The sequence below is a fragment of the Magnolia sinica genome, chromosome 10, assembly GCF_029962835.1.
Source record: "Magnolia sinica isolate HGM2019 chromosome 10, MsV1, whole genome shotgun sequence".
NCBI classification, from domain to species: domain Eukaryota; kingdom Viridiplantae; phylum Streptophyta; class Magnoliopsida; order Magnoliales; family Magnoliaceae; genus Magnolia; species Magnolia sinica.
The window spans coordinates 9,655,608-9,674,651 of record NC_080582.1 but is presented as its reverse complement, the minus strand read 5'-3'; the positions used below and the strand labels follow the sequence as shown (position 1 = coordinate 9,674,651).

At 41.1% G+C, this 19,044-nt stretch overlaps 1 protein-coding gene and 1 pseudogene across 1 annotated transcript; both read right to left on the bottom strand.

Annotated features, from left to right (window-relative positions):
- Window positions 1-51: 51 nt before the first annotated feature.
- Window positions 52-15,993, bottom strand: LOC131217323 (metal transporter Nramp1-like; annotated as a pseudogene).
- A 218-nt stretch (window positions 15,994-16,211) lies between these two features.
- On the bottom strand, window positions 16,212-17,969 carry LOC131257939 (transcription termination factor MTERF6, chloroplastic/mitochondrial). The gene is made up of 2 exons (XM_058258912.1): window positions 17,837-17,969; window positions 16,212-17,365 (listed from the first exon to the last, which is right to left on the bottom strand). The coding sequence occupies exon 2, from the start codon at window positions 17,360-17,362 to the stop codon at window positions 16,379-16,381; it is 984 nt and encodes a 327-aa protein (XP_058114895.1). The 5' UTR covers window positions 17,363-17,365; window positions 17,837-17,969; the 3' UTR covers window positions 16,212-16,378.
- Window positions 17,970-19,044: the final 1,075 nt, after the last annotated feature.

Sequence of the window (19,044 nt, the reverse complement as noted above, 5' to 3'; positions counted from 1 at the left end):
AGAGAGAGAGAGAGAGAGAGAGAGAGAGAGAGATTATTATTAAAAAAAAGTGCGCGAGTGCACTTTTGATTGGCTCCAATAGGCAGTTGGCCCACACCCTGCAGCATTGAATTGGAGATTGTATTAATCGAAATCAGATGGTGCCGTCCTCCCTTGTGGCAATTGCATGCTCACAATGTCTTCTCTCGGGTAAATCGACCCAGCAGTTCCCACATTTGAACTGCTGTCTCTTTGTCTGAGCTGCACCTCTTCTGGAGCCAACAGCTGAATGACTTCCTTATTTTTGCGCATAACCAGGTAAGCGATACCAGCTAGATAGAGCAACATACCTGAAAAGCCAAATATCTGCGAACGTCTTGGGCAAAGGTGTTAAACGGCTCCGAAGTAGCAACTTGACGAAGCTGGTTGCCAGGAAATATATCTTGATGGCCATGATCAGAGAGCCTGTGATCCACGTGATCGTTGAAATCTGCAAGGACAACGAAACAAACCCACCGTAACTAAGGTCTTAAAAAAACAGGGTTTTATATGAGAAATGAATTGCTTGGTACTCCGTCATAGTGACAATCGACACGCGTGCTGACCACTTCACGTGGCATACATGTAGCTGAATCCAAATTGTGGCCCCACCATGGATGGGCATAATCCAAAAACAGGAAACAATGAATGATGCAAACTGTTCAAATAGTTAAAACTGTCAAGTGGATGGTTGAAACGAAAAAAGCTCTAAAGCAACAAACAAATGTTTCAATAATTAGAGGTCATAATCATCCAGTCTAGTCTGACTTCGGCCCCACGATTGGACAGTTTAGGTGAGGAGCATGTAGGCCATGAGTACAGTGGGTGTGGTTATACGGCTGCATACTACACGTGGATCACAATACATTGCCATGAGTATCAACTAACCTCTCATTAAAAATTCAAGTATTGCCTTTGAACTCAACCTTAGTCAAGGGCGAGTTGATAAATTTTTCAAATGCTCAGTTTAAGAGTTCTTACCAAAATAGAATTGGCATGTGAACCCATCTTGGTCTTGCTGCTGGTGAACTTAAGAAGTGGAATAAGAGCGAAAGGGAGTTCAAATGATAGGATCATCTGCCCCACAAAATATTAAAGTTTAGGTTAACGAAAAGAAAGATCAAAAGGTAATGAGATAAAGATGATGTCTACAGAGAATTGAAATCTTATTATATGACTTAAGGCAGCAAAATCTGTCATGTTCATGAAAAATGGGATGCCCAAGGCAGGTCATTCTATATTGTGCCGGATGATTATTAGCTTGTCGTTAGTAATATCAGTTTCATCCAGTATGACCGACCCATTGTAACTCATATTTGTATATATGTTGGACGAACATTCACAATTCAATAACTAAAGGAATTTACTAACGTCCCCAAATCCTTTTGAATGATGTGTGGGATGCCCAATCATCATTTGGGATGGTTCATTCAATAGTAGACAAATGGGAGCAAGCCATGGTGCAATAAGGGTCCTTGCTCTTGCTCCAGTGGTAGACTCTTAGGAGTTTCAACACCTGGTCAAGGGTTCAAGCACCCATAGGTGGTGAAATCCCACAAAGGCGTGAGTGTGTGGTGGTGTGTGTGCGTGTGTTTTAAAAAAAAAAAAAAATTAAAAATTAAAAAGCCATGGTGCAAGAATCATGCCAATCAGATGATCCTAACCCATTCAACGAGGCCAATTTATTACGATTGTCTATTGTTTATGAGCCTTAGATCATGTAGTTAGAATCAACACCAGAGTGCTATCTTGAGATCATAAACAATGCAAAGTGGCATCCGTCGAATAGTTGTTTCAAAAAGATGATTGGAGCTATATTGTTTCAGTGAGACCCGTATCTTAGCCCGTACCGTTCCATATGCTTCCGCGGTCCTCCTGGTCGAATTCCGGCAACCCACGATCTGTTATCAGCGTTTGCGCCCGATCTTGAGACATATCCCGTATATCAGAGTCGGCTCGACCCGAGACTTGTATCCCTGCGACCGCGCCGTCGCCGCGGTTCCGATGCCGCGTCTCGCGCACTGAGATGATACTCGGGCCAGGAGATGTGGGCCCGCGTTCAGTTCGAAGAAAAACGCCGCGCGTTGCAAATACAGAGGGAATCTCTACGACACGTCATATCAAATGTCAAGTACAACCATTCCATCCCCAAGTACAACAACCCCCCAAAGTCAGCTCTCTCTCCCTTACACAAGTACATCCACCCATCACCTTTCACCCATCCCTCACCTCTCTCTCTCTCTCTCATACCTCTCTCTCTCATTTTCCTCCCAAGCAACCCACGTCCAATGCTCCATGAGAGAGTTAAGTGTGGCCCACCTTCCTATCTCCCATCTCCACCCTTCAAAATCGATCTCGACCGTTGAATCATGTCCCATTGGAGCTATGATGAGGAGGAGCCCAAGAAGAAGCAAAAGGTGGGTGCTTTATAGGTTATATTTTCACGTTTTGATGATGGGCCAAGTAGGGCCTACCGATTGATGGTATGGATATCACTTTGGACCCTAAATGTGGCCGATGGCCCACTATGATTCACATGATTATTCCTTGATAGGGTCATGCTCCATGGACCCCATCATGATGTTTACTTTTCTAAGCTTGAAAGAGGTCATCTAGACCTTCCATTTTGGTGGAGAAAGGATCTCCACCGTTGATTTTCGATTTGATGGGCCCACGTGTAATGGGACCCACTTGATGTATGTTGTAATGAATAGAAGGGAGGGCCCATAGTGTCGGGGTCCCTCCATCATCACGTCTCTCTCTCTCTCTCTCTCTCTCTCTCTCTCTCTCTCTCTCCTCCCTTTATTTTGTGGCCCACATGATGAGTGTATGTGATATCTAAACGGTCCATCAAATGGACCCCATGGCCGTCCAAGCTATGTGGGCCCTACCCTCTGGACGGATGATGGGAAAACACGAATAGGAGCTTGATCCAAATCACGTGGGCCACGTCCATGTGGGACCCACTATGATGAAATGTATGTTCACACCGTAGTGAAGTGTGACAGGCAGTGGGATGCACTCCAGCGTCTGGATGTGCTTTGTAAACAATAATAATAATATTATTATTATTAGAATTTCGGGTGGGCTGCTTATGCTGGCCCCACCTTGATGTATGAATTCAATCCACACCGTCCATCCTATTTCCCAACTCATTTTAGGCGTTGAGCTGAAAAATGAAGCTAATCCGATTTTCTGGCGGGCCATGGCATAGAAAACAGTGGTTTTTACTATTAAAATGCACTCTGATCTTTGTACACACCAAAACATGCCAAATATTAGGCTTGTTTGGCTTGTCTTGAGCTATAGGAGACAGTGGACGGGATGGATTCTATTGATGCGGGCCCCACCTAGGAAAAACCATGGAAAAAAATGATTTTTTCCAAAAATAAAAAATAAATGAAACAGCAGTAGGCATTGTTGCCCGTCCAGAGGACGCTACAGCAGCCTCCTGCGCTACAGCGCTGTGGACGGACGAGCAAGGGGGTTCCCAACCGTGGGCCCCACCGTGATGTGTGAGAACATCAACACCGTGCATTTGATGGTCCCTTAAGGAAGTGGGCCCCACCCTGAAAATCAGCCTCATATGCAGCTCAGGTGGCCCACAAGGCAGGGGACAGTGGGACTGATCGTCTGCCATTAAAACCTCTTTGGTTCAGAAGTTTTGAATAAATATAAAATTTATTTATTTATATTTATATATATATGGGTCCGTCTAACCTTCTCAACAGATTGAATGGTAAATATACCTCATGGTGGGCCCTACGTGGGACCCACCTCTGTCATTCTTAAGCAGCAGCCACTGCCAACTGCTGCTGCAAGTGGTGCACGTGCCATCCATGGTGCAAATGCACACCGTCCGTTTGGTTGATGGGTCACGTGTGTGGACCCTACCATGATGCATGTGTTGTATCCATACCTTCCAACCATTTTGAAAGATTATTTTAATGGCATGAGAAAAGAATGAGTCAGATCTATAGTTCACACAAACCCCACCATTGGAAATAGTGGGGACAGTGGCATCCACAGTTCAAACTTCTATGGGCCACAATAGTTTCCAATTAAGCTGATATTTGTTTTCACATCATCTACCTCTATGTTAACTTATGAATAGGTCGGATCTCAAAAATACATAAGGGTGGGCCCGATTGATATACATGAAGCCCATTTGATTCGGCCCATTTGATAGGGCCCGATGTAATGTATTTGAGGCCCGTGGGTTGAGGCCCATTGTGATGTATTAGGGCCCATGGGTTGAGGCCCATTGTAATGTATTTGGAGCTCATGGCTAGAGGCCCATTGTGATATATTTAAGACCCATGGGACGTAGCCCAATGTGGTGTATTCGAGGCCCATGGGATGTGGCCCATTACAATGTGTTCGGGGCCCATGGGATATGGTCCATTGTAATGTACATGTGGCCGTATATGGAGACCATTATGATGTTACACATGGCCTTGTGTGAGGACTAATGTGATGCATGTGAGGCCTATGTGATGAGGCCCACTTTGATATACTTGTGGCCCATCTGTGAGGCCCACCTTGATATATTTGTAGCCCATCTATGAGGCCCATTAGTGCGGCCCATTGATGCAGCCCACCTGTTGTGTATGAGGCCCATATGTGAGGCCTATATGTGGTGTATATCAGACCCGTTGATGAGGCCCACTTGGCGTATCTGAGGCCCACGGGTCGTGGCGCATTGAGATGTATTTTCAGCCCATATGTCGTGGCCCATTGTGATGTATTTCCGGCCCATTTGGTAAGGCCCATTGAGATGTATTTCCGACCCATATGGCGTGGACATTGTAATGTTTTTATAACCCATTTAATGAGGCCCATTATGTTGTGCATTAGACCCATGGGTTATGGCCCGTGTGATGTATCTGAGGCCCATGTGCAGGGCCCACCTGTTGTGTATATGAGGCCCATGAGCGAGGCCCATCATGATGTATTCGAGGCCCAAGTGACGCGGCCCATAGTGATGTGTATGTAGCCCTTGTATGAGGCTCATGATATTGTATATTAGGCCCTTGTGTGAGGCTATGGGCCCACTATATGTTCGGCCCTATGTAAATCACTCCTTGGGAGCAATGTTGGTTAAATGTCCACATTAATGGGCAATGATGGTTAAAGGTCCACATTGTGACATTCCCTCAGGCCTTGTTAGGCCAATTATCGATGCCAATTATGAGTATGTGACAGCATAACATCATAATACATACCCATAAGCATCATCTGCATGTTTATTATGAGATGTGGTTGACCATTGCATATGTCCTTGGACAGGTTGTTATGAGACTCCTTGATAGGCGGAGATTGTCTCACATGAGCGCACGGTATGCGCAGGATTGATGCATGGCAGAATTGTATAACTCATACATCTTGCATTGTGTGTTGTGATTACTATACGCCCTAGCGACATCAGGGTCATAGCCTTCACAGGCATGTCGTGGATATCTAGATGGGACACCGAAAATATTTGGTTCGAGCATCTGGGCACTTTAGATGTCCGTGAGTGAAAGTCCCTAAACCTCTGTGGCCAGGAGACGCCCCAATGTCGACACCGAGTAGATACATGAGCGCCGGAGTGCAAAATACCAGGAGGCCGCATCTCCCACTGTGTTGTGGTCAGTTGAGAAGGGGTGTGGCCTTACCGGCCCGAGAGTAGGGGGCATAGCTAGGCTGAGTTTAACCAGCTCGTGAATGGGTCCGCTATCGACGTGCCGGGTAGATATTAGCTGACTACTATTCAGGCAGATAGTGAGGTCTCTTACACTTGCATGGTCGCGCGTCAGTGGACGGCGATTTGCATATAGTGTACTAGACCCCGGTGATGATCCCAGAGATGTACAGTACGGATTTGTGGAGCAGGCGTTGCATATTCATTCATTGATTCACTATCCACTCAGGCTGGTGGTGCGCAACTATTTGTTACGTATGCCTTCGCAATGGCCAGAATTTCGGTTGGGGCGCGCGACTAACTTGAGATCAGGAGTTTACTACATTGAGTCTGACTATCCAAATTAGGTATGTGACTGGTTTGGATAGAAATCCCTTGTTGTGGACCCCGTAGTCTGCGATACTACGTACTATCATCCTGACTTCACGCTCCAGCATGGTCATTTCATTCGCACCGCATATTGCATTACATCCGCGAAATATGACATTTTGGATTACTGTGTTTCTGCATTTATATAGTTTAAATACGGCTAACGGTATTTGTGAACTCATTAGGAATTGTATATTGCATTGCATCCTCGGCCTCTGATATGTAACTCTCTTCATGACTCCTTATTTGCATAGCTGATCTGTATTGCGTACCCTGATATTGTTTGACTCATGGACTTGTCAGTATTTTCACTTACTCTGATATTGTATGATTCATGATCTTACCAGAATCTCCGATATTGTATGATTATGACATTATATTGAATATTTGGCACTTACCTTGTGCACACACTTACACCACCCTCTAAGCTTTCTATAAGCTTATGCACGATAGATGCGTACAGGCATGTTAGGTTGCAGCAGCATGGAGTTTGGAGCATGCAGCTGATTTCTGGAGCTTTGATTTTGACATATATATTTCTCTTTCAACATTGTATTCAAATGTTTATATTAGTGGATATGTGATGATGATGTTGTCTTTGTGATTTGGGTATACTTGTGGTTATGCTTCTTATGAGACAAATTGATATTAAAAATAAAATAAAAAATCCTCCTTGTAGGATCTAAGGATCGGAACCTGGTGTATGCACACTTGGAGCCGAGAATGGGGCACTATGGAGACTGTCGGCACCGGATTCGACGATCGAGAATTTTATGAGCCCGGTCTCCGAGTTTGGGGCGTGACAATTTCTCTGCTTAATCATAAACATGGATTTGTGACAATTTGACATTGATTTAACCTGACTTACATTTTTTTTTTTTTTTTTAAAAAGGACCAAAAATAAAAATTGCTCACCGGATCGAACATGTGGAATATATCCCAGTACTTGCGCTTTTAATATCGCACAGGTGGGATACAAGAAATATCGTGGGATATATTGGCTGATATCGTCTATATTTAAAACATTGGATATATCCTTTCGAGAGAAGTACGAGATAATGAGGTAGGGGATCTTATTGGAATTAGGACCCAGAGGAAACTTCGGCATTTATTACTTGGACCATATTCAGGATTTATTTTCACACTTAAGACACATGGAGTTCGAAGGTGTGAATTCAGCAACCGTGGCTTCTATGGGATTTCTTATAATTTGGATATGCTATTTTGGGGTCAATCTATTAGGAACAGGACTACACAATTATGGTCACAAGCCATAGATTACATAGTTAGAATCATCAAACCAAAGTACAACTTTGAGATCATAAGCAATACAAAGTGGTATCTACCGTATAGATATTTCAAGATGATGATTGGACCTATTTTGTTTCTCCGCTCAATCTTGACTGTGTGTTTTTCATGCTATTGATCAGATGTTTGCGATCATCCAATTAGTGCGATTTTGGGGTCCAGACAGGTGCAAAGTGGATGCCTAAAATGGTTTGGGGTCTACATGCATTTGGAATTACTAAATCACCACAACTAATGCATGACAAATTACTGCTTTTAAGCAACAAATCACTAAAGATAGGATATAAAATCAACTTCCATTGATGGAAACAAAATAGTCTTCCCTTTCCCATATGACCATCTGTGGATTTCAGAAGAGGCTGACAACTTCAAGATCCAGACTAGTGAAACTCTATAGCTAAACAGGAGATGAGCTCATTTGTAAGTGTGCCACAGAATGAGGTTAGAATTGTCTTATCAAGAGATGTTTTTTAGAGCATGGTCCATCCACGGTAGGCCCAAATAAAGGTGTGGATCACTGAACTAGGCAGCACCTATTTATACAACGCAGATCCTCAGGTCAGTAGTCATATAATGCCTCCTTGCAAGAAAGTAAATAACATGACATCTTTTTGAGACTCGGACTTCTGATGCTGCAAATGACGACTCATTCAGTGCATCAGCATACAGACGCTAGAGATGATCAAGGATCATTAACCAATGCAGTGGTGCGTTGCAATCTTGGGATTAAATACCAAGATATTTCAGACCTTCACCATACTTATTTTCATTACCAGCAAAGTACAAGTTAAGGTTGTGTTCGGAAGTAGTTCAGACCATGGCTTTGGTTAAAACACTTAAGTCTGCCCTGCACTGAAAAGGCTCCTTTTTTGGAAATGTGGGGAAAGCTGATCCTGCAGTGAGCAGGCCAACCCTTTTCCATCAAACTGGCCCAGAACTGTCATTTAGCTCTTCTCGAACAGGTGGACTAAGAGTTTTCGGCAGAAATAAATTTAGCCCAATACAATTTCAAGACAACCAATGCAGCCTAAATAGATTGGAGAGAGAAAGGTGTCATACAAAGACAATATGAGAATCCAGCCTACTCATGAGGAACACTTGTTATTTCACTAAGTACTGAAGTTAATTCTTGGGGAAAACACCAAACACCCCCTCCCTCATGCTTTAAGGTCCAACCACCCTTTCTTAATATTTTATTTCTTGCAAACCCCTCAGTGCCCCCTATCGTTAATTACCTGATTAATTTTGTTATTTTTCCTATTATATCCTCTCTATCCACCTGAACCAAGTTGATCATCAGATGTACCTTGCCACATTGACCTCATGGGGCCAAGGTTGGGCTGGTCCTTTAATCTAGTGGATGAAATGCCATACAATAATGCCTTATGCATGGTTAAAGGCTCACTGATATTCAAAAAATTATGGAAAAATATCATAGAACCATGAACAGGGGAATAAATGTACACAAAAACTCTAGAATCCCTCCACTGTTTTCAACAATCCATGGAGCATTTAGCAAGGAATTTTAAAACAAGGACTTGGTTGAAACAAAAATAGAAGTAGGGGGCCATGACATAACAGTAATAGTGGCTACTGTTACACATTATGGCTCATAATGGTCAGTTACTGGGCTGTTACACTTATGTAAAAAAAATAAAATAAAATAAAAAAGAGAGGCCATAAGGGATGTTTTGGGGGCTTTAACGGCCGTTATGGCCTACATTGTAATCGTAATGACAGTGGCCGTTATGGCCGCCGATACCAATATTGAATACCTTGAGTAGATGGCAGTTAGTCCAGAAAGCATGACGGAGGGGTTTTATGGTCCTTGTCCCTTATTTCTATTTGCCAAAGTTACTTAAATGTTCTGCTCAAATTAAGGTTTTGCAAGTAATCTACGCACACTACTAAACAAGATTGAAAATTCCAGTCATTTTAAAGATCTAGTCTCCACATTACCAGCAAAAGTAGAGATAAAGTAAGAATAGTTCACAATGAAATGAAACTAAATACCGATGCAATAATGATTAGCTGTCCAGCTCCAGCAGATCCACCAACGATTGAAACAAGTAAACATGGAACTATCGCCAAGCATCGGGTCACAAGATTTCGCAACCATGGTTGGAGCCGTAGATTAAGAAAGCCCTATAAAAACAGCAAATGTAGTGGAGAACCAATAAGCACCACAAACACGGATACTGTGGATAAGTATATGATGATTCATATGACAACCATGTTTTAAGCACAACAAAAGAAAATTTCAGAAGGACACTAGTTGTACATTGAAATGTGTCAATGTACATGCATAGAGGCATTGACATTAACAGAAGAATAATCGATCTCACTATTTTTGTAACCGAAATATTTTTGTTGGAAGTTTTCCCAATACAAACAATGGAAGTTTACCCAATCCAAACAATGAGAATATATCAAACATATGTGGACCGGTAGATCATAATGGAAAAAAGAAGCAACCAACAGAGGCAGAACATGTGCATGGGTATACATGCACACACAAGAAACACAGATTTATATGGTTCAGCATAACTTGTGAGTTGTGACTGCATCCACAGGAGGAGAGTTGGAGAGCTTTCACCACATGCAGAACCCCCCCAACCCCCGCATATATTTGCATATTTAGGAATCAAATAATTAGTTTCTCTTTACTAGAGGCCTAAAAGGATGTATCGTTCACTTAGGGAAACACGTGGAAAATGATGGATCCATCCAACCATCCATCCATGCACATACATACAACACACATGCATGATCCATGCATGCATACAAACATACGATGACAGGTACATTATACACACATGCATGATCCATCCATGAGTGCATGCATACACACATAGATACATATATACATACATCCATCCACCAATTTAAAAACATAAAATGAAAGCCCAGTGAAGCTAAAAATAGAAGAGAACAAGCATAGTTTGAACCGTAAATTGAGATTTGAATCGTAAATCGCAGGATTCAAATCATAGAATCATAGGATTCATATAAAAATGGATTAAAGGTGGGATTCAAATCATTTTGCTTAAGATTCAACTCAAATTGTAAATTGCAGGATTTTGAGAACATCGGTATAAATACTGAATTTTCTGCAATAATTTAAAGCGTCAGAATAAAGATCACCATAAGCATGAGAGAACCTGGAGGAATGATTCATTTAGAATAAGTATAAATTAAGAAGGTAAATTATCAAGTCTTGTGGATTTTGAGAAACTCGTCAGGAAGGTGTATGTGATGGTGATGCAGTTGTAGTGAGTCGTCCGTTTAAAAACAACAGATGTGTTTGTTTCACGCATTTCTGTGGTAATTCTCAGTTCTTGCACAATGATTAATTTCAAACACTATTTGGAAGGGCTGTGAAATGGGGCCGGCAATTACTGCCCTTTCGGTTGCCTATGTAATCAGACAGAAACACTGCATTCACAGCTTTCCAAGAAAGATCCTCATAATTCCTCCCTAGGCGGCAGATTGACTGAGTGTATTTTTAAGTGCACCACCAGCATAGCCTCTGTTCCTACACCCTTAGCTCCAGCACCTCTATAAGAACCGACAAAGGTGGTGAAAAATCAAAACCCTATGCAGATGGGTATTGTGATTTTCATCCCCTTTAGATATATTGGGGATAGGCATGTTGATTTCATTTTCTCGAATCTGTGTTCTTGATCGCAGGAAGTGGCCATGGTTATTCATGGGTTGCTTGCTTCAGTATCCGATGGGGTGAACCATCAGACTAGTTTGGATCACAGCAATGGTCACTCAGATAAATAAATGGGCGTCGTTACACTCATTGTCCCAGTTCATGTTCCTGCTTCGGGACTCATCAGTGAGGCTTTAAGCTGCTGGAGCACTGAAAGTAGCAGTGTTAATTTACCTTGCCAACCTAACTGTACCCAAACACAGGATCATTTGGTTAATAAGACTTCATGGGAATTTCCATTCGATCAAAACGCACCATCCATTGGTCAACTCACCCCTTGACTACAAGTAATTTCATGCACATAGTAATCATTATGTTAGTCCGTTATCTTACCGCGGTAACACACTAAACGATCATGGCCTAAGAAATTTATTCTGCATCAGGCCACGTCATTCATCCAGTTGGGGGGATTCAGTTGCACTAAGCTGTCCTGGCAGACAAGAATACGATTAGAACAGATTTCCTAACGAAAAGCCATGGGCCCTGTTAGAAAGTACCTGCATGACATACTGACCAGCATAGGTCCCTGTGATAGTAGAACTCTGACCAGATGCCAACAAAGCAATTGCAAAAAGCTTTGAGCTCCAACTACCTAATACATTCTGTAAAAATCATTACCATCAAACATGTATAAGAAGAAGAATTCAGGAGTGTTAAACTTAGATGCTAAACCACCAAAAAAATTTTAAAAATTCTGCTTGATTTTTGGAGTTTGGAGAGTTAAGGGAGGGCACATATTAAACATGCCATTGTGTTCTGATGCTATTGTGAGCTATTAACTTCTGTGACTTCCATGAGAAAACAAGTATTATAAGAAGATGCATAGATACTGATTTCGGGTTACAATATGGACTGCTAACTGTAAGGAAAATGGCCAAAAAAAAATTTGCTTGTCGAACTTTTGAAGGATACGGTATGATCTTAATGTTAAACTCTGGAAAGATGCCGCATAGGGCATTAACTATTTTCGTAGCATATGATATGGAAAAGAGAGAGTATAGATCTTACTCCACATCCTGATTTCCTTCAAGAGCTATTATCTTGAAAATGTCAAACTTACAAACCACAAATCGATATGTTCCATTGGTACACCACATCTTCTGAGTAACCAATATGTGATTGAAGTAGATCCCTAGCAACAGGTTAGAACATCTTGAATTGACATGTTTGCCTGAGAACGATGGCCATTTGGGAAAAGACCAATTCGTTATGTCTATCTGAAAACCAGCATACATATTAGTTTGAAAACAAGCCAAGCATGGGCTGAGCACATTCAAAATTTTGAATAGGTTGAACCTGACAGGCCTGGTCCAATCAGTTCAAAGTCCAGGCCCAGACTCACCCTGCTTTGGCACATTTGCAACCCTAAATATGTAGGAGCTTTTATTCTTTCAGTTTTGTTTACCCTTATTCAAAACTTTGGTCGATGGAATTTCAGTATTGTTAAGGTCTTGATACCAACAATATTGTTTTTGGAAGTGATTCAAAAAGTCCGATTGATACAATTAATGCAGATTCTCTTATTATCTGGAATGCTTGGCATTGGTGGACAGAATTAAAAAGGCTTAGTAGTTCATCCAGCATTCTTCTGTTCATGAGTTTAGAGAAAAATAAATAAAGAAATAAATATAAAGTAGCTGGTGATCTTGCTAATTGGGAATGCTGTTCAGTGTCCAATTCCTTTCATCACTGGTCTTTGCACACAAGTTCAGCTAGGACCAAGTTATTTTTGGATGGGACAGGCAGGTTCAATATTAGAGTTAAGTTGTTACATGTTTTATTTTAGTGATGCATGTGTATTCTTTGGAGGTCAGGCTCCTCATCCCCCTCCCTCCCTACGATGCAATTAGAATTTCTTGTTAATAAGATTCTGATGGTCCTGTCCACCTACTAGAAAAAATAAAATAAAATAAAATAAAAAATTGTTGGCCTTCTATTTATACTCATCCATTTTCGAACCCATGGTTGGGATGCTTAGGATGATCACGGTGATTTTATGAAACCATAAACAATATACATTAGGAACCACCAAGCGGATGGCTAAGATTGATAATTGGACCTATTATCTAATAATGGTCTTGACCATCCATTTATTATACTATCGATCTGGATGGTTGAATATATCTGATGCGTGTGATTTTGTCGGATGGACTAAGAAGCATGTACAAATCGATTGATACATTTGTCCATAGGCAATTAATAGCAACACCACCATCATCATGATCTTGTCCCAGCTATTTGGGGTCAGTTATTCTCATTACCCCATCCAAGACACCAACCAAAACAACATTCCTAACTTTGTTTTTGTTGGAGACATCCCCTAGAACGCCCCAATTCAATGGCCACGTGAATGGGACAGGGATGATCTAAGTTGTAAATCATGATGACCAAGTGTCCTTGGTGGACAGCTTGCTATTCCCTAATTAATGTATGGTGTCACCTTAAACATATATGGTGGAGGAGTGATTCCTCTGGATGTCCTTGGGAACTCGAAATTGGACAAAACAATCATCGAGTGTTTAATAATTAATTTGGATTTTGAAACACTGTTTAAATCGGTACGTTTCCATAAAAATCCAACAGTTTTTGCCTCTGGCAGTAACCTCCTAGTTATTTTTCATGAGCCCATTGGAGCAATGTTCAGAAGTGACATAAAGCAGGAGGCTGCATCATCATCCCAAACCTTAAGTGAACTTATGCCATTGAGCTGACTCAATCCAGTCAACGGACCACAGAGAAGAATTCCTGTTTGACAAGTGGCAGAGTAGTAGAAGTATAGTTCTACTCATTATTTGACTTTTTAAGATAGAATTATGGTGTATTTATAAGATAACTCTTGGGATTTCTCATCACAGCAAACCATCTGTATCTAATATCTTCCAATTATATTATCATTTCAGTGATGGCAAGTTCCTTTCGAAAAGCATCACAGGGAATGTAGTCTTGAGCATCATCAACAACAAGCTAGCTGAACTTGATAAAGACAGAAGCAGAACAAACATGCAATCATCTGATTTCATTCTATCCATATTTTCTACAGTTATTTCTTTATTTGGACTGACAAAAAATCCCATTTACCTAATCTCTCAAAAAAAAAAAAAAAATCTCATTCGCCTAATCCAATTTGAAATCAGAGACAGTGCCACTCCACTTTTGTTGGTAGTTAATGTCAAAGGAAATTGCAATAAATGCATGCAAACTACTCCACATCAGCAAATAAGCTACAAAAAGACATGTATTCAAAAGCTAAAATCTCACAATGCTAAATTAAGACAGTAAATAGCAAAACTATGGCAGTTCCCCAAAACTAATCTATGCAGTAGTACTGTGGAATGCATATAACAAATAATTGAAAAACAAAATCAGAGACGATGCAGAAGCAGACCTCTTAAACAGATAAAAAGCACTAAAACCAGTCCCATTACAAAGTATTTGAGTGATAGACAGAGAATTTAAAAAGTAAGTTTACACCATATAAATGTATAGGAATAGCTCCCCAAAATAAGCAGCTTGCTATCCAATCACTAAAACTTATATAGAGGGCACATTTAACAGCAGCACAACAGAAAAATGCTTGTGGCAGTTCTCCTTGGCTGTAAATGGGATAAACATATGCCACTAGTCCATTGGTGAAGAACTGAAAGGGCTGCAACACAAGAACTTCCGAGGAGGTCATCCATGCTACTACTCTTGCTTGCTTAACTGTATTGTTCTGTAAATGCGGCGTCCCAGCTCTGTGGGTATTTCAGTGCTCTTTTTGTACAAGAGAAATTTCATTTTTTTTTTCCAAGAGTTCAGCTATATTTAAAAACTAAAACCAATCTCGATGAGGTTAGGGTCATTCAAAAATACTAGGGGTGTGGCAGGTGCAATGCACATGGAGGGAGTAGGAAGAGAAAAACATAGAGAGACTTGGGGGAAAGGGTGGGATTACACACATGCAGTCTACACGCAGGGAGAAAAAGAGAGAAGGGCTTCAATGGTGGGCGACTCATGGCCTCTTTTCCAGTATAGTGACCCACTCGAGCTTTAGATCGACCTCATTTTTGGGCCGACATCATAACATGATCTGGCTCAACAAATATACAGTATGGCATCATAGATTCATAACAGTGTGCCCCCACAGAGTACAGTGTCTATGCGTGCACTCCCTAATGTTATGTCTTCTACACACAAAGAAGAGTGGGTGCGAGCTATCCCAGAAAGGAGCTAAAGGACAAAAATACCCTGGTCTTGAAGGGCTACACGAACCAAAAAATAAAATGGAAGGATATTTCCCTCATGACTAGTAACAAGGCAAAATTGTACAAAATGTACCCATGTCATATATTGTATAGATAATAATACAATCTATTCCTTCTTTCTTTTCTTAATTAAGAGAAGGCTAAAATACTGAAGTCTGAAGTAATATGTGATGATATTTAAGCAGATGGCAGCCAGAAGACAAGGACAGATATTCTAAGCCTGACCTGTCAGCTGAAGAGTGATGGAGAGCTGAACTTTCTATTCCATCCTGCATCTCGACTAGCTTCTTGAAAAGCTCTGGGCATTATTGAACACAATCTGCCATGGTACTTCATATAGAATAGTCCTACATGATGATAAGTCCCACATACTAGCGATCATAATCTGAATTCCAACTAAATTAGGCTCTATTTTCAAAAAGGGAGAGTTCTGACCAGTCTCTTTCAGATTTGGTAAGTTGGGCCTGGAGAACAGGAAATGTCAGTAAAGATGCTTCAAGCATTTCAAGATCTTCTTGCAAATTTTGGCTGAGTACATTTATTCTACTTGGGCGCTGGGCACATCAGGTTATAACTGACCTCAAATGTAGAGAAGAGGTGATAGGTGGCTTGAAGATGTGGGATATCAATTCTTGTTGTTCTGTTATTGCCATTAGAGCTGGACATACTGTTCTTTCACAAGCACGTTTGGTTCTTGTACAATTTTCACATGGGTATGGAATTGTGTAGTTGCTTTCATGTGGGGATGCTTTATTTTTACATAGATGCAGACTTATCATTCTCTGCAATATTTTCTGGTATAGAACCTTAGCAGCATCCAAAAGCATGTATTATGTTTCAAGGGGAAAAAAATCCATTCATTAACATGTAATTAAAGTGCTCTACTGAAAGTAAAATGTCCATTAATGCTACTTCACTTTCAAAAAGATACAGCCAAAGCCCTCAACAAAACCTAATTCAAAGGCATTAGGACCATGAACTTACATGGCAAAAAATCACAGGGAAAAAAAAAAAGGAACCCAGGCAAACACGATATGATCAGCTAAGGCCTTCAATTGCGCCAAACTTGATAATGAACTTCTTTGGACTACACTCGAGCATGTCACTCAAGCTACAATTAATGTTCCTCTGTTTCAGTAGCCTCTGCCTGAATTCCAATCTCTTCTTCAGACCATGCCGAAAGAATTCTGGATAATCTTCAACTTCATCGATTCTTCTTCCCATCGCCTCTGTCAAGAACCTGATCCTCGGCTCCAATGAATTCTTGATGCTCTTGATCAAAACAGGGGGATACCCAGTTACCAATACCGCTATCTGTCTGTCGCTGAACCCAATTCTCTTCAGAAACGCCCAGTTGGGTCTGAGAATCTTCTCCACATCTCTACACAAAACTTCAGGAAAATTCATCGCCAACCTTTGCAGATCTGACTCCATTAGACCTATGGATTTCAGAAATTCCGTTGTTGGTTGGAGCCTTTTCTCAACGCTGTAACCCATGATAAACGGGTTCTTCACCAGAATCTTACCAATCATCCCGTCTTTGTTCAGACTGAGACTGGCGAAAAAATCTACAATGTTGGCAAGCTTTGATTCAATGCTGTAGCTGATAAGCCTAGGGTTGAACAACAGCAACTTGCCGGATTGCTTTTCGGGAACTCCCAAGGCCTGAAAGAAAGCTAGAAGTGGGCAGAGCTTCTCTTCTATGCTGTGGGAGAGTATGTGGGGGAATTTGGTTATGGCCAGAGCCACTTCACTTGGTTTTGTTGCTAATGTTGAAAGGCACTGAACCATGGGCATGAGCTTCTCATGCAATCCAAGGGTCAGGATTTTGGGGCACTTGGCAATGACAGACGGAAGCTTCCTCTCTTGGATTCCTATGCTATTCAAGTAAGTCCAATTCTCACTGGCCCTCTCCCTCTCCGCACCCTCCAAGCGCTTGCATTTCTTGAACATTTCATGAATGTTTTCATCATCAAAACCTTTCTCTCTGAAGAACCCAACGATACTGCCGCCGATTTCCATAATCTTAAAGCAAAAGTTTGAATGAATTCAGATATATTATTGAGTTAATATGAACTAAAAACCCAATGAAACAAGGCTAAATTGGGGTAATAACATTGAACTGAATCATGAATTCAAACAAATAGAATAAAGGTAATCAACGATACTGAAATGGCTATCTTTTTCTAATTGAAATTGGTTTTATAGATCAAGTTCACATAGAAATCCCATTTTGCCTAAAACATATTTGGGATTATACTGGTTGGAAGAAATCAAAAACTTCAAGGCTGTAATCTACTCAGTTGGAAGATGAAAGAAAACAGCATATTATTTGGAAAAGAGAGCCTACTAAAATGGTTAGAAATCTCCCTATTGAATTTGATTGGTGGAATCGAGAGGGTTGGTCTACAACTACTGGTTTGAAAGATTAAAATATAAAAAATATATTTCTTTAATCTCTTAGCTTGCTGAAAGAAAAAGGAAGAAAATACTAACCGGGAAGAGAAGAGAAAAGAGTTATTTCAAACAGAGCTGTTGCTGAAATTGGGGTGCTTCAATCCTAGGAGATTTGAGAGAGAGAGAGAGAGAGAGAGAGAGAGAGAGAGAGAGAGAGGAGACGAGCGATTGCGAATGTCTGAAAAAAAAAAAAAAAAAAAAAACCTTATCTTTTGAGCTGAAAATAGGCGCCCTATCCAATTTCCCCCAATTGCCCGGACGGGGTTCGAGCCGTTTGGCTGGTGACCCCAACATCAGCCAGCCAGGAACGCGGATTTCCAAGTTCCTGCGCTCGAAACATGGGTGGGGCCTAACGTGATGTTTTTGAGAAATCCACACCATACATACGTTTTCTGAGATATTTTCATGATATGAGTACAAAAATGAGCCGTATCTAATACTCAAGTGGGCCTAAAATGTGAGTATTGAACGTACACAGTTGAAATATTCGTGGGCCACAGAAATTTTGAATCAGGCTAATATTTGTTTTTTCAGTTCATCCCAGTAGGTATGACGTTATTAACAGTATGGATGGCATGTAAACATCACTTTCTACCCCAGAGAGCTTTCAACGGTAGAAATTTGCCTACTCACCTTTTACTCTAGTGCGGCCCACTTGAGTCTTGGATCCTTCTCATGTTTGGTCTCAAGTCCTAAAATGGGCTCAGAAAACGTATGCATGGGGTGGATTTCTCAAAAACTTCACGTTGAGCCTCACCCATGTTTCGAGCGCAGGAACTTCCTGCGAAAGGCGTTCGCATGAAATCCTCGTCCGCCAGCTAGCTGATGCCAGGAAACGGATTGGCTACTCCCCCTGCCACCGGCCAATGGCTGATGGTCGGTGCTCTGTGGACCCACCATGATATATGTGTTTCATCCATGCCGTCCATCTATTTTTTCAGATTATTTTATGATATAAGACTAACAGTTAGATATATCCCAATCTCAAATGGACCACATTATAGGAAAAAGTGTTGCATGAGCGTCGACCGTTGTAAACCTTTTAGGGGCCATAAAAGTTTTCGATCAAGATAATTTTTTGTTTTTTTCCATCACCTAGGCCTGTATGACCTAATAAACAGATTATATGTCAGATAAACAGTACAGTGGGCCTTAGGAGGATATTAACGGTGGATATCCAATCAATATTTTTTTTCGTGTGCTGTGGTCCATCTGAGATTTATATACCTTCATTTTTTTAGATCAAG

Bases quoted from the DNA above. Each gene is read 5' to 3' on its own strand.
- LOC131257939 (XM_058258912.1), bottom strand. From the start codon at position 17,362: ATGGAAATCGGCGGCAGTATCGTTGGGTTCTTCAGAGAGAAAGGTTTT.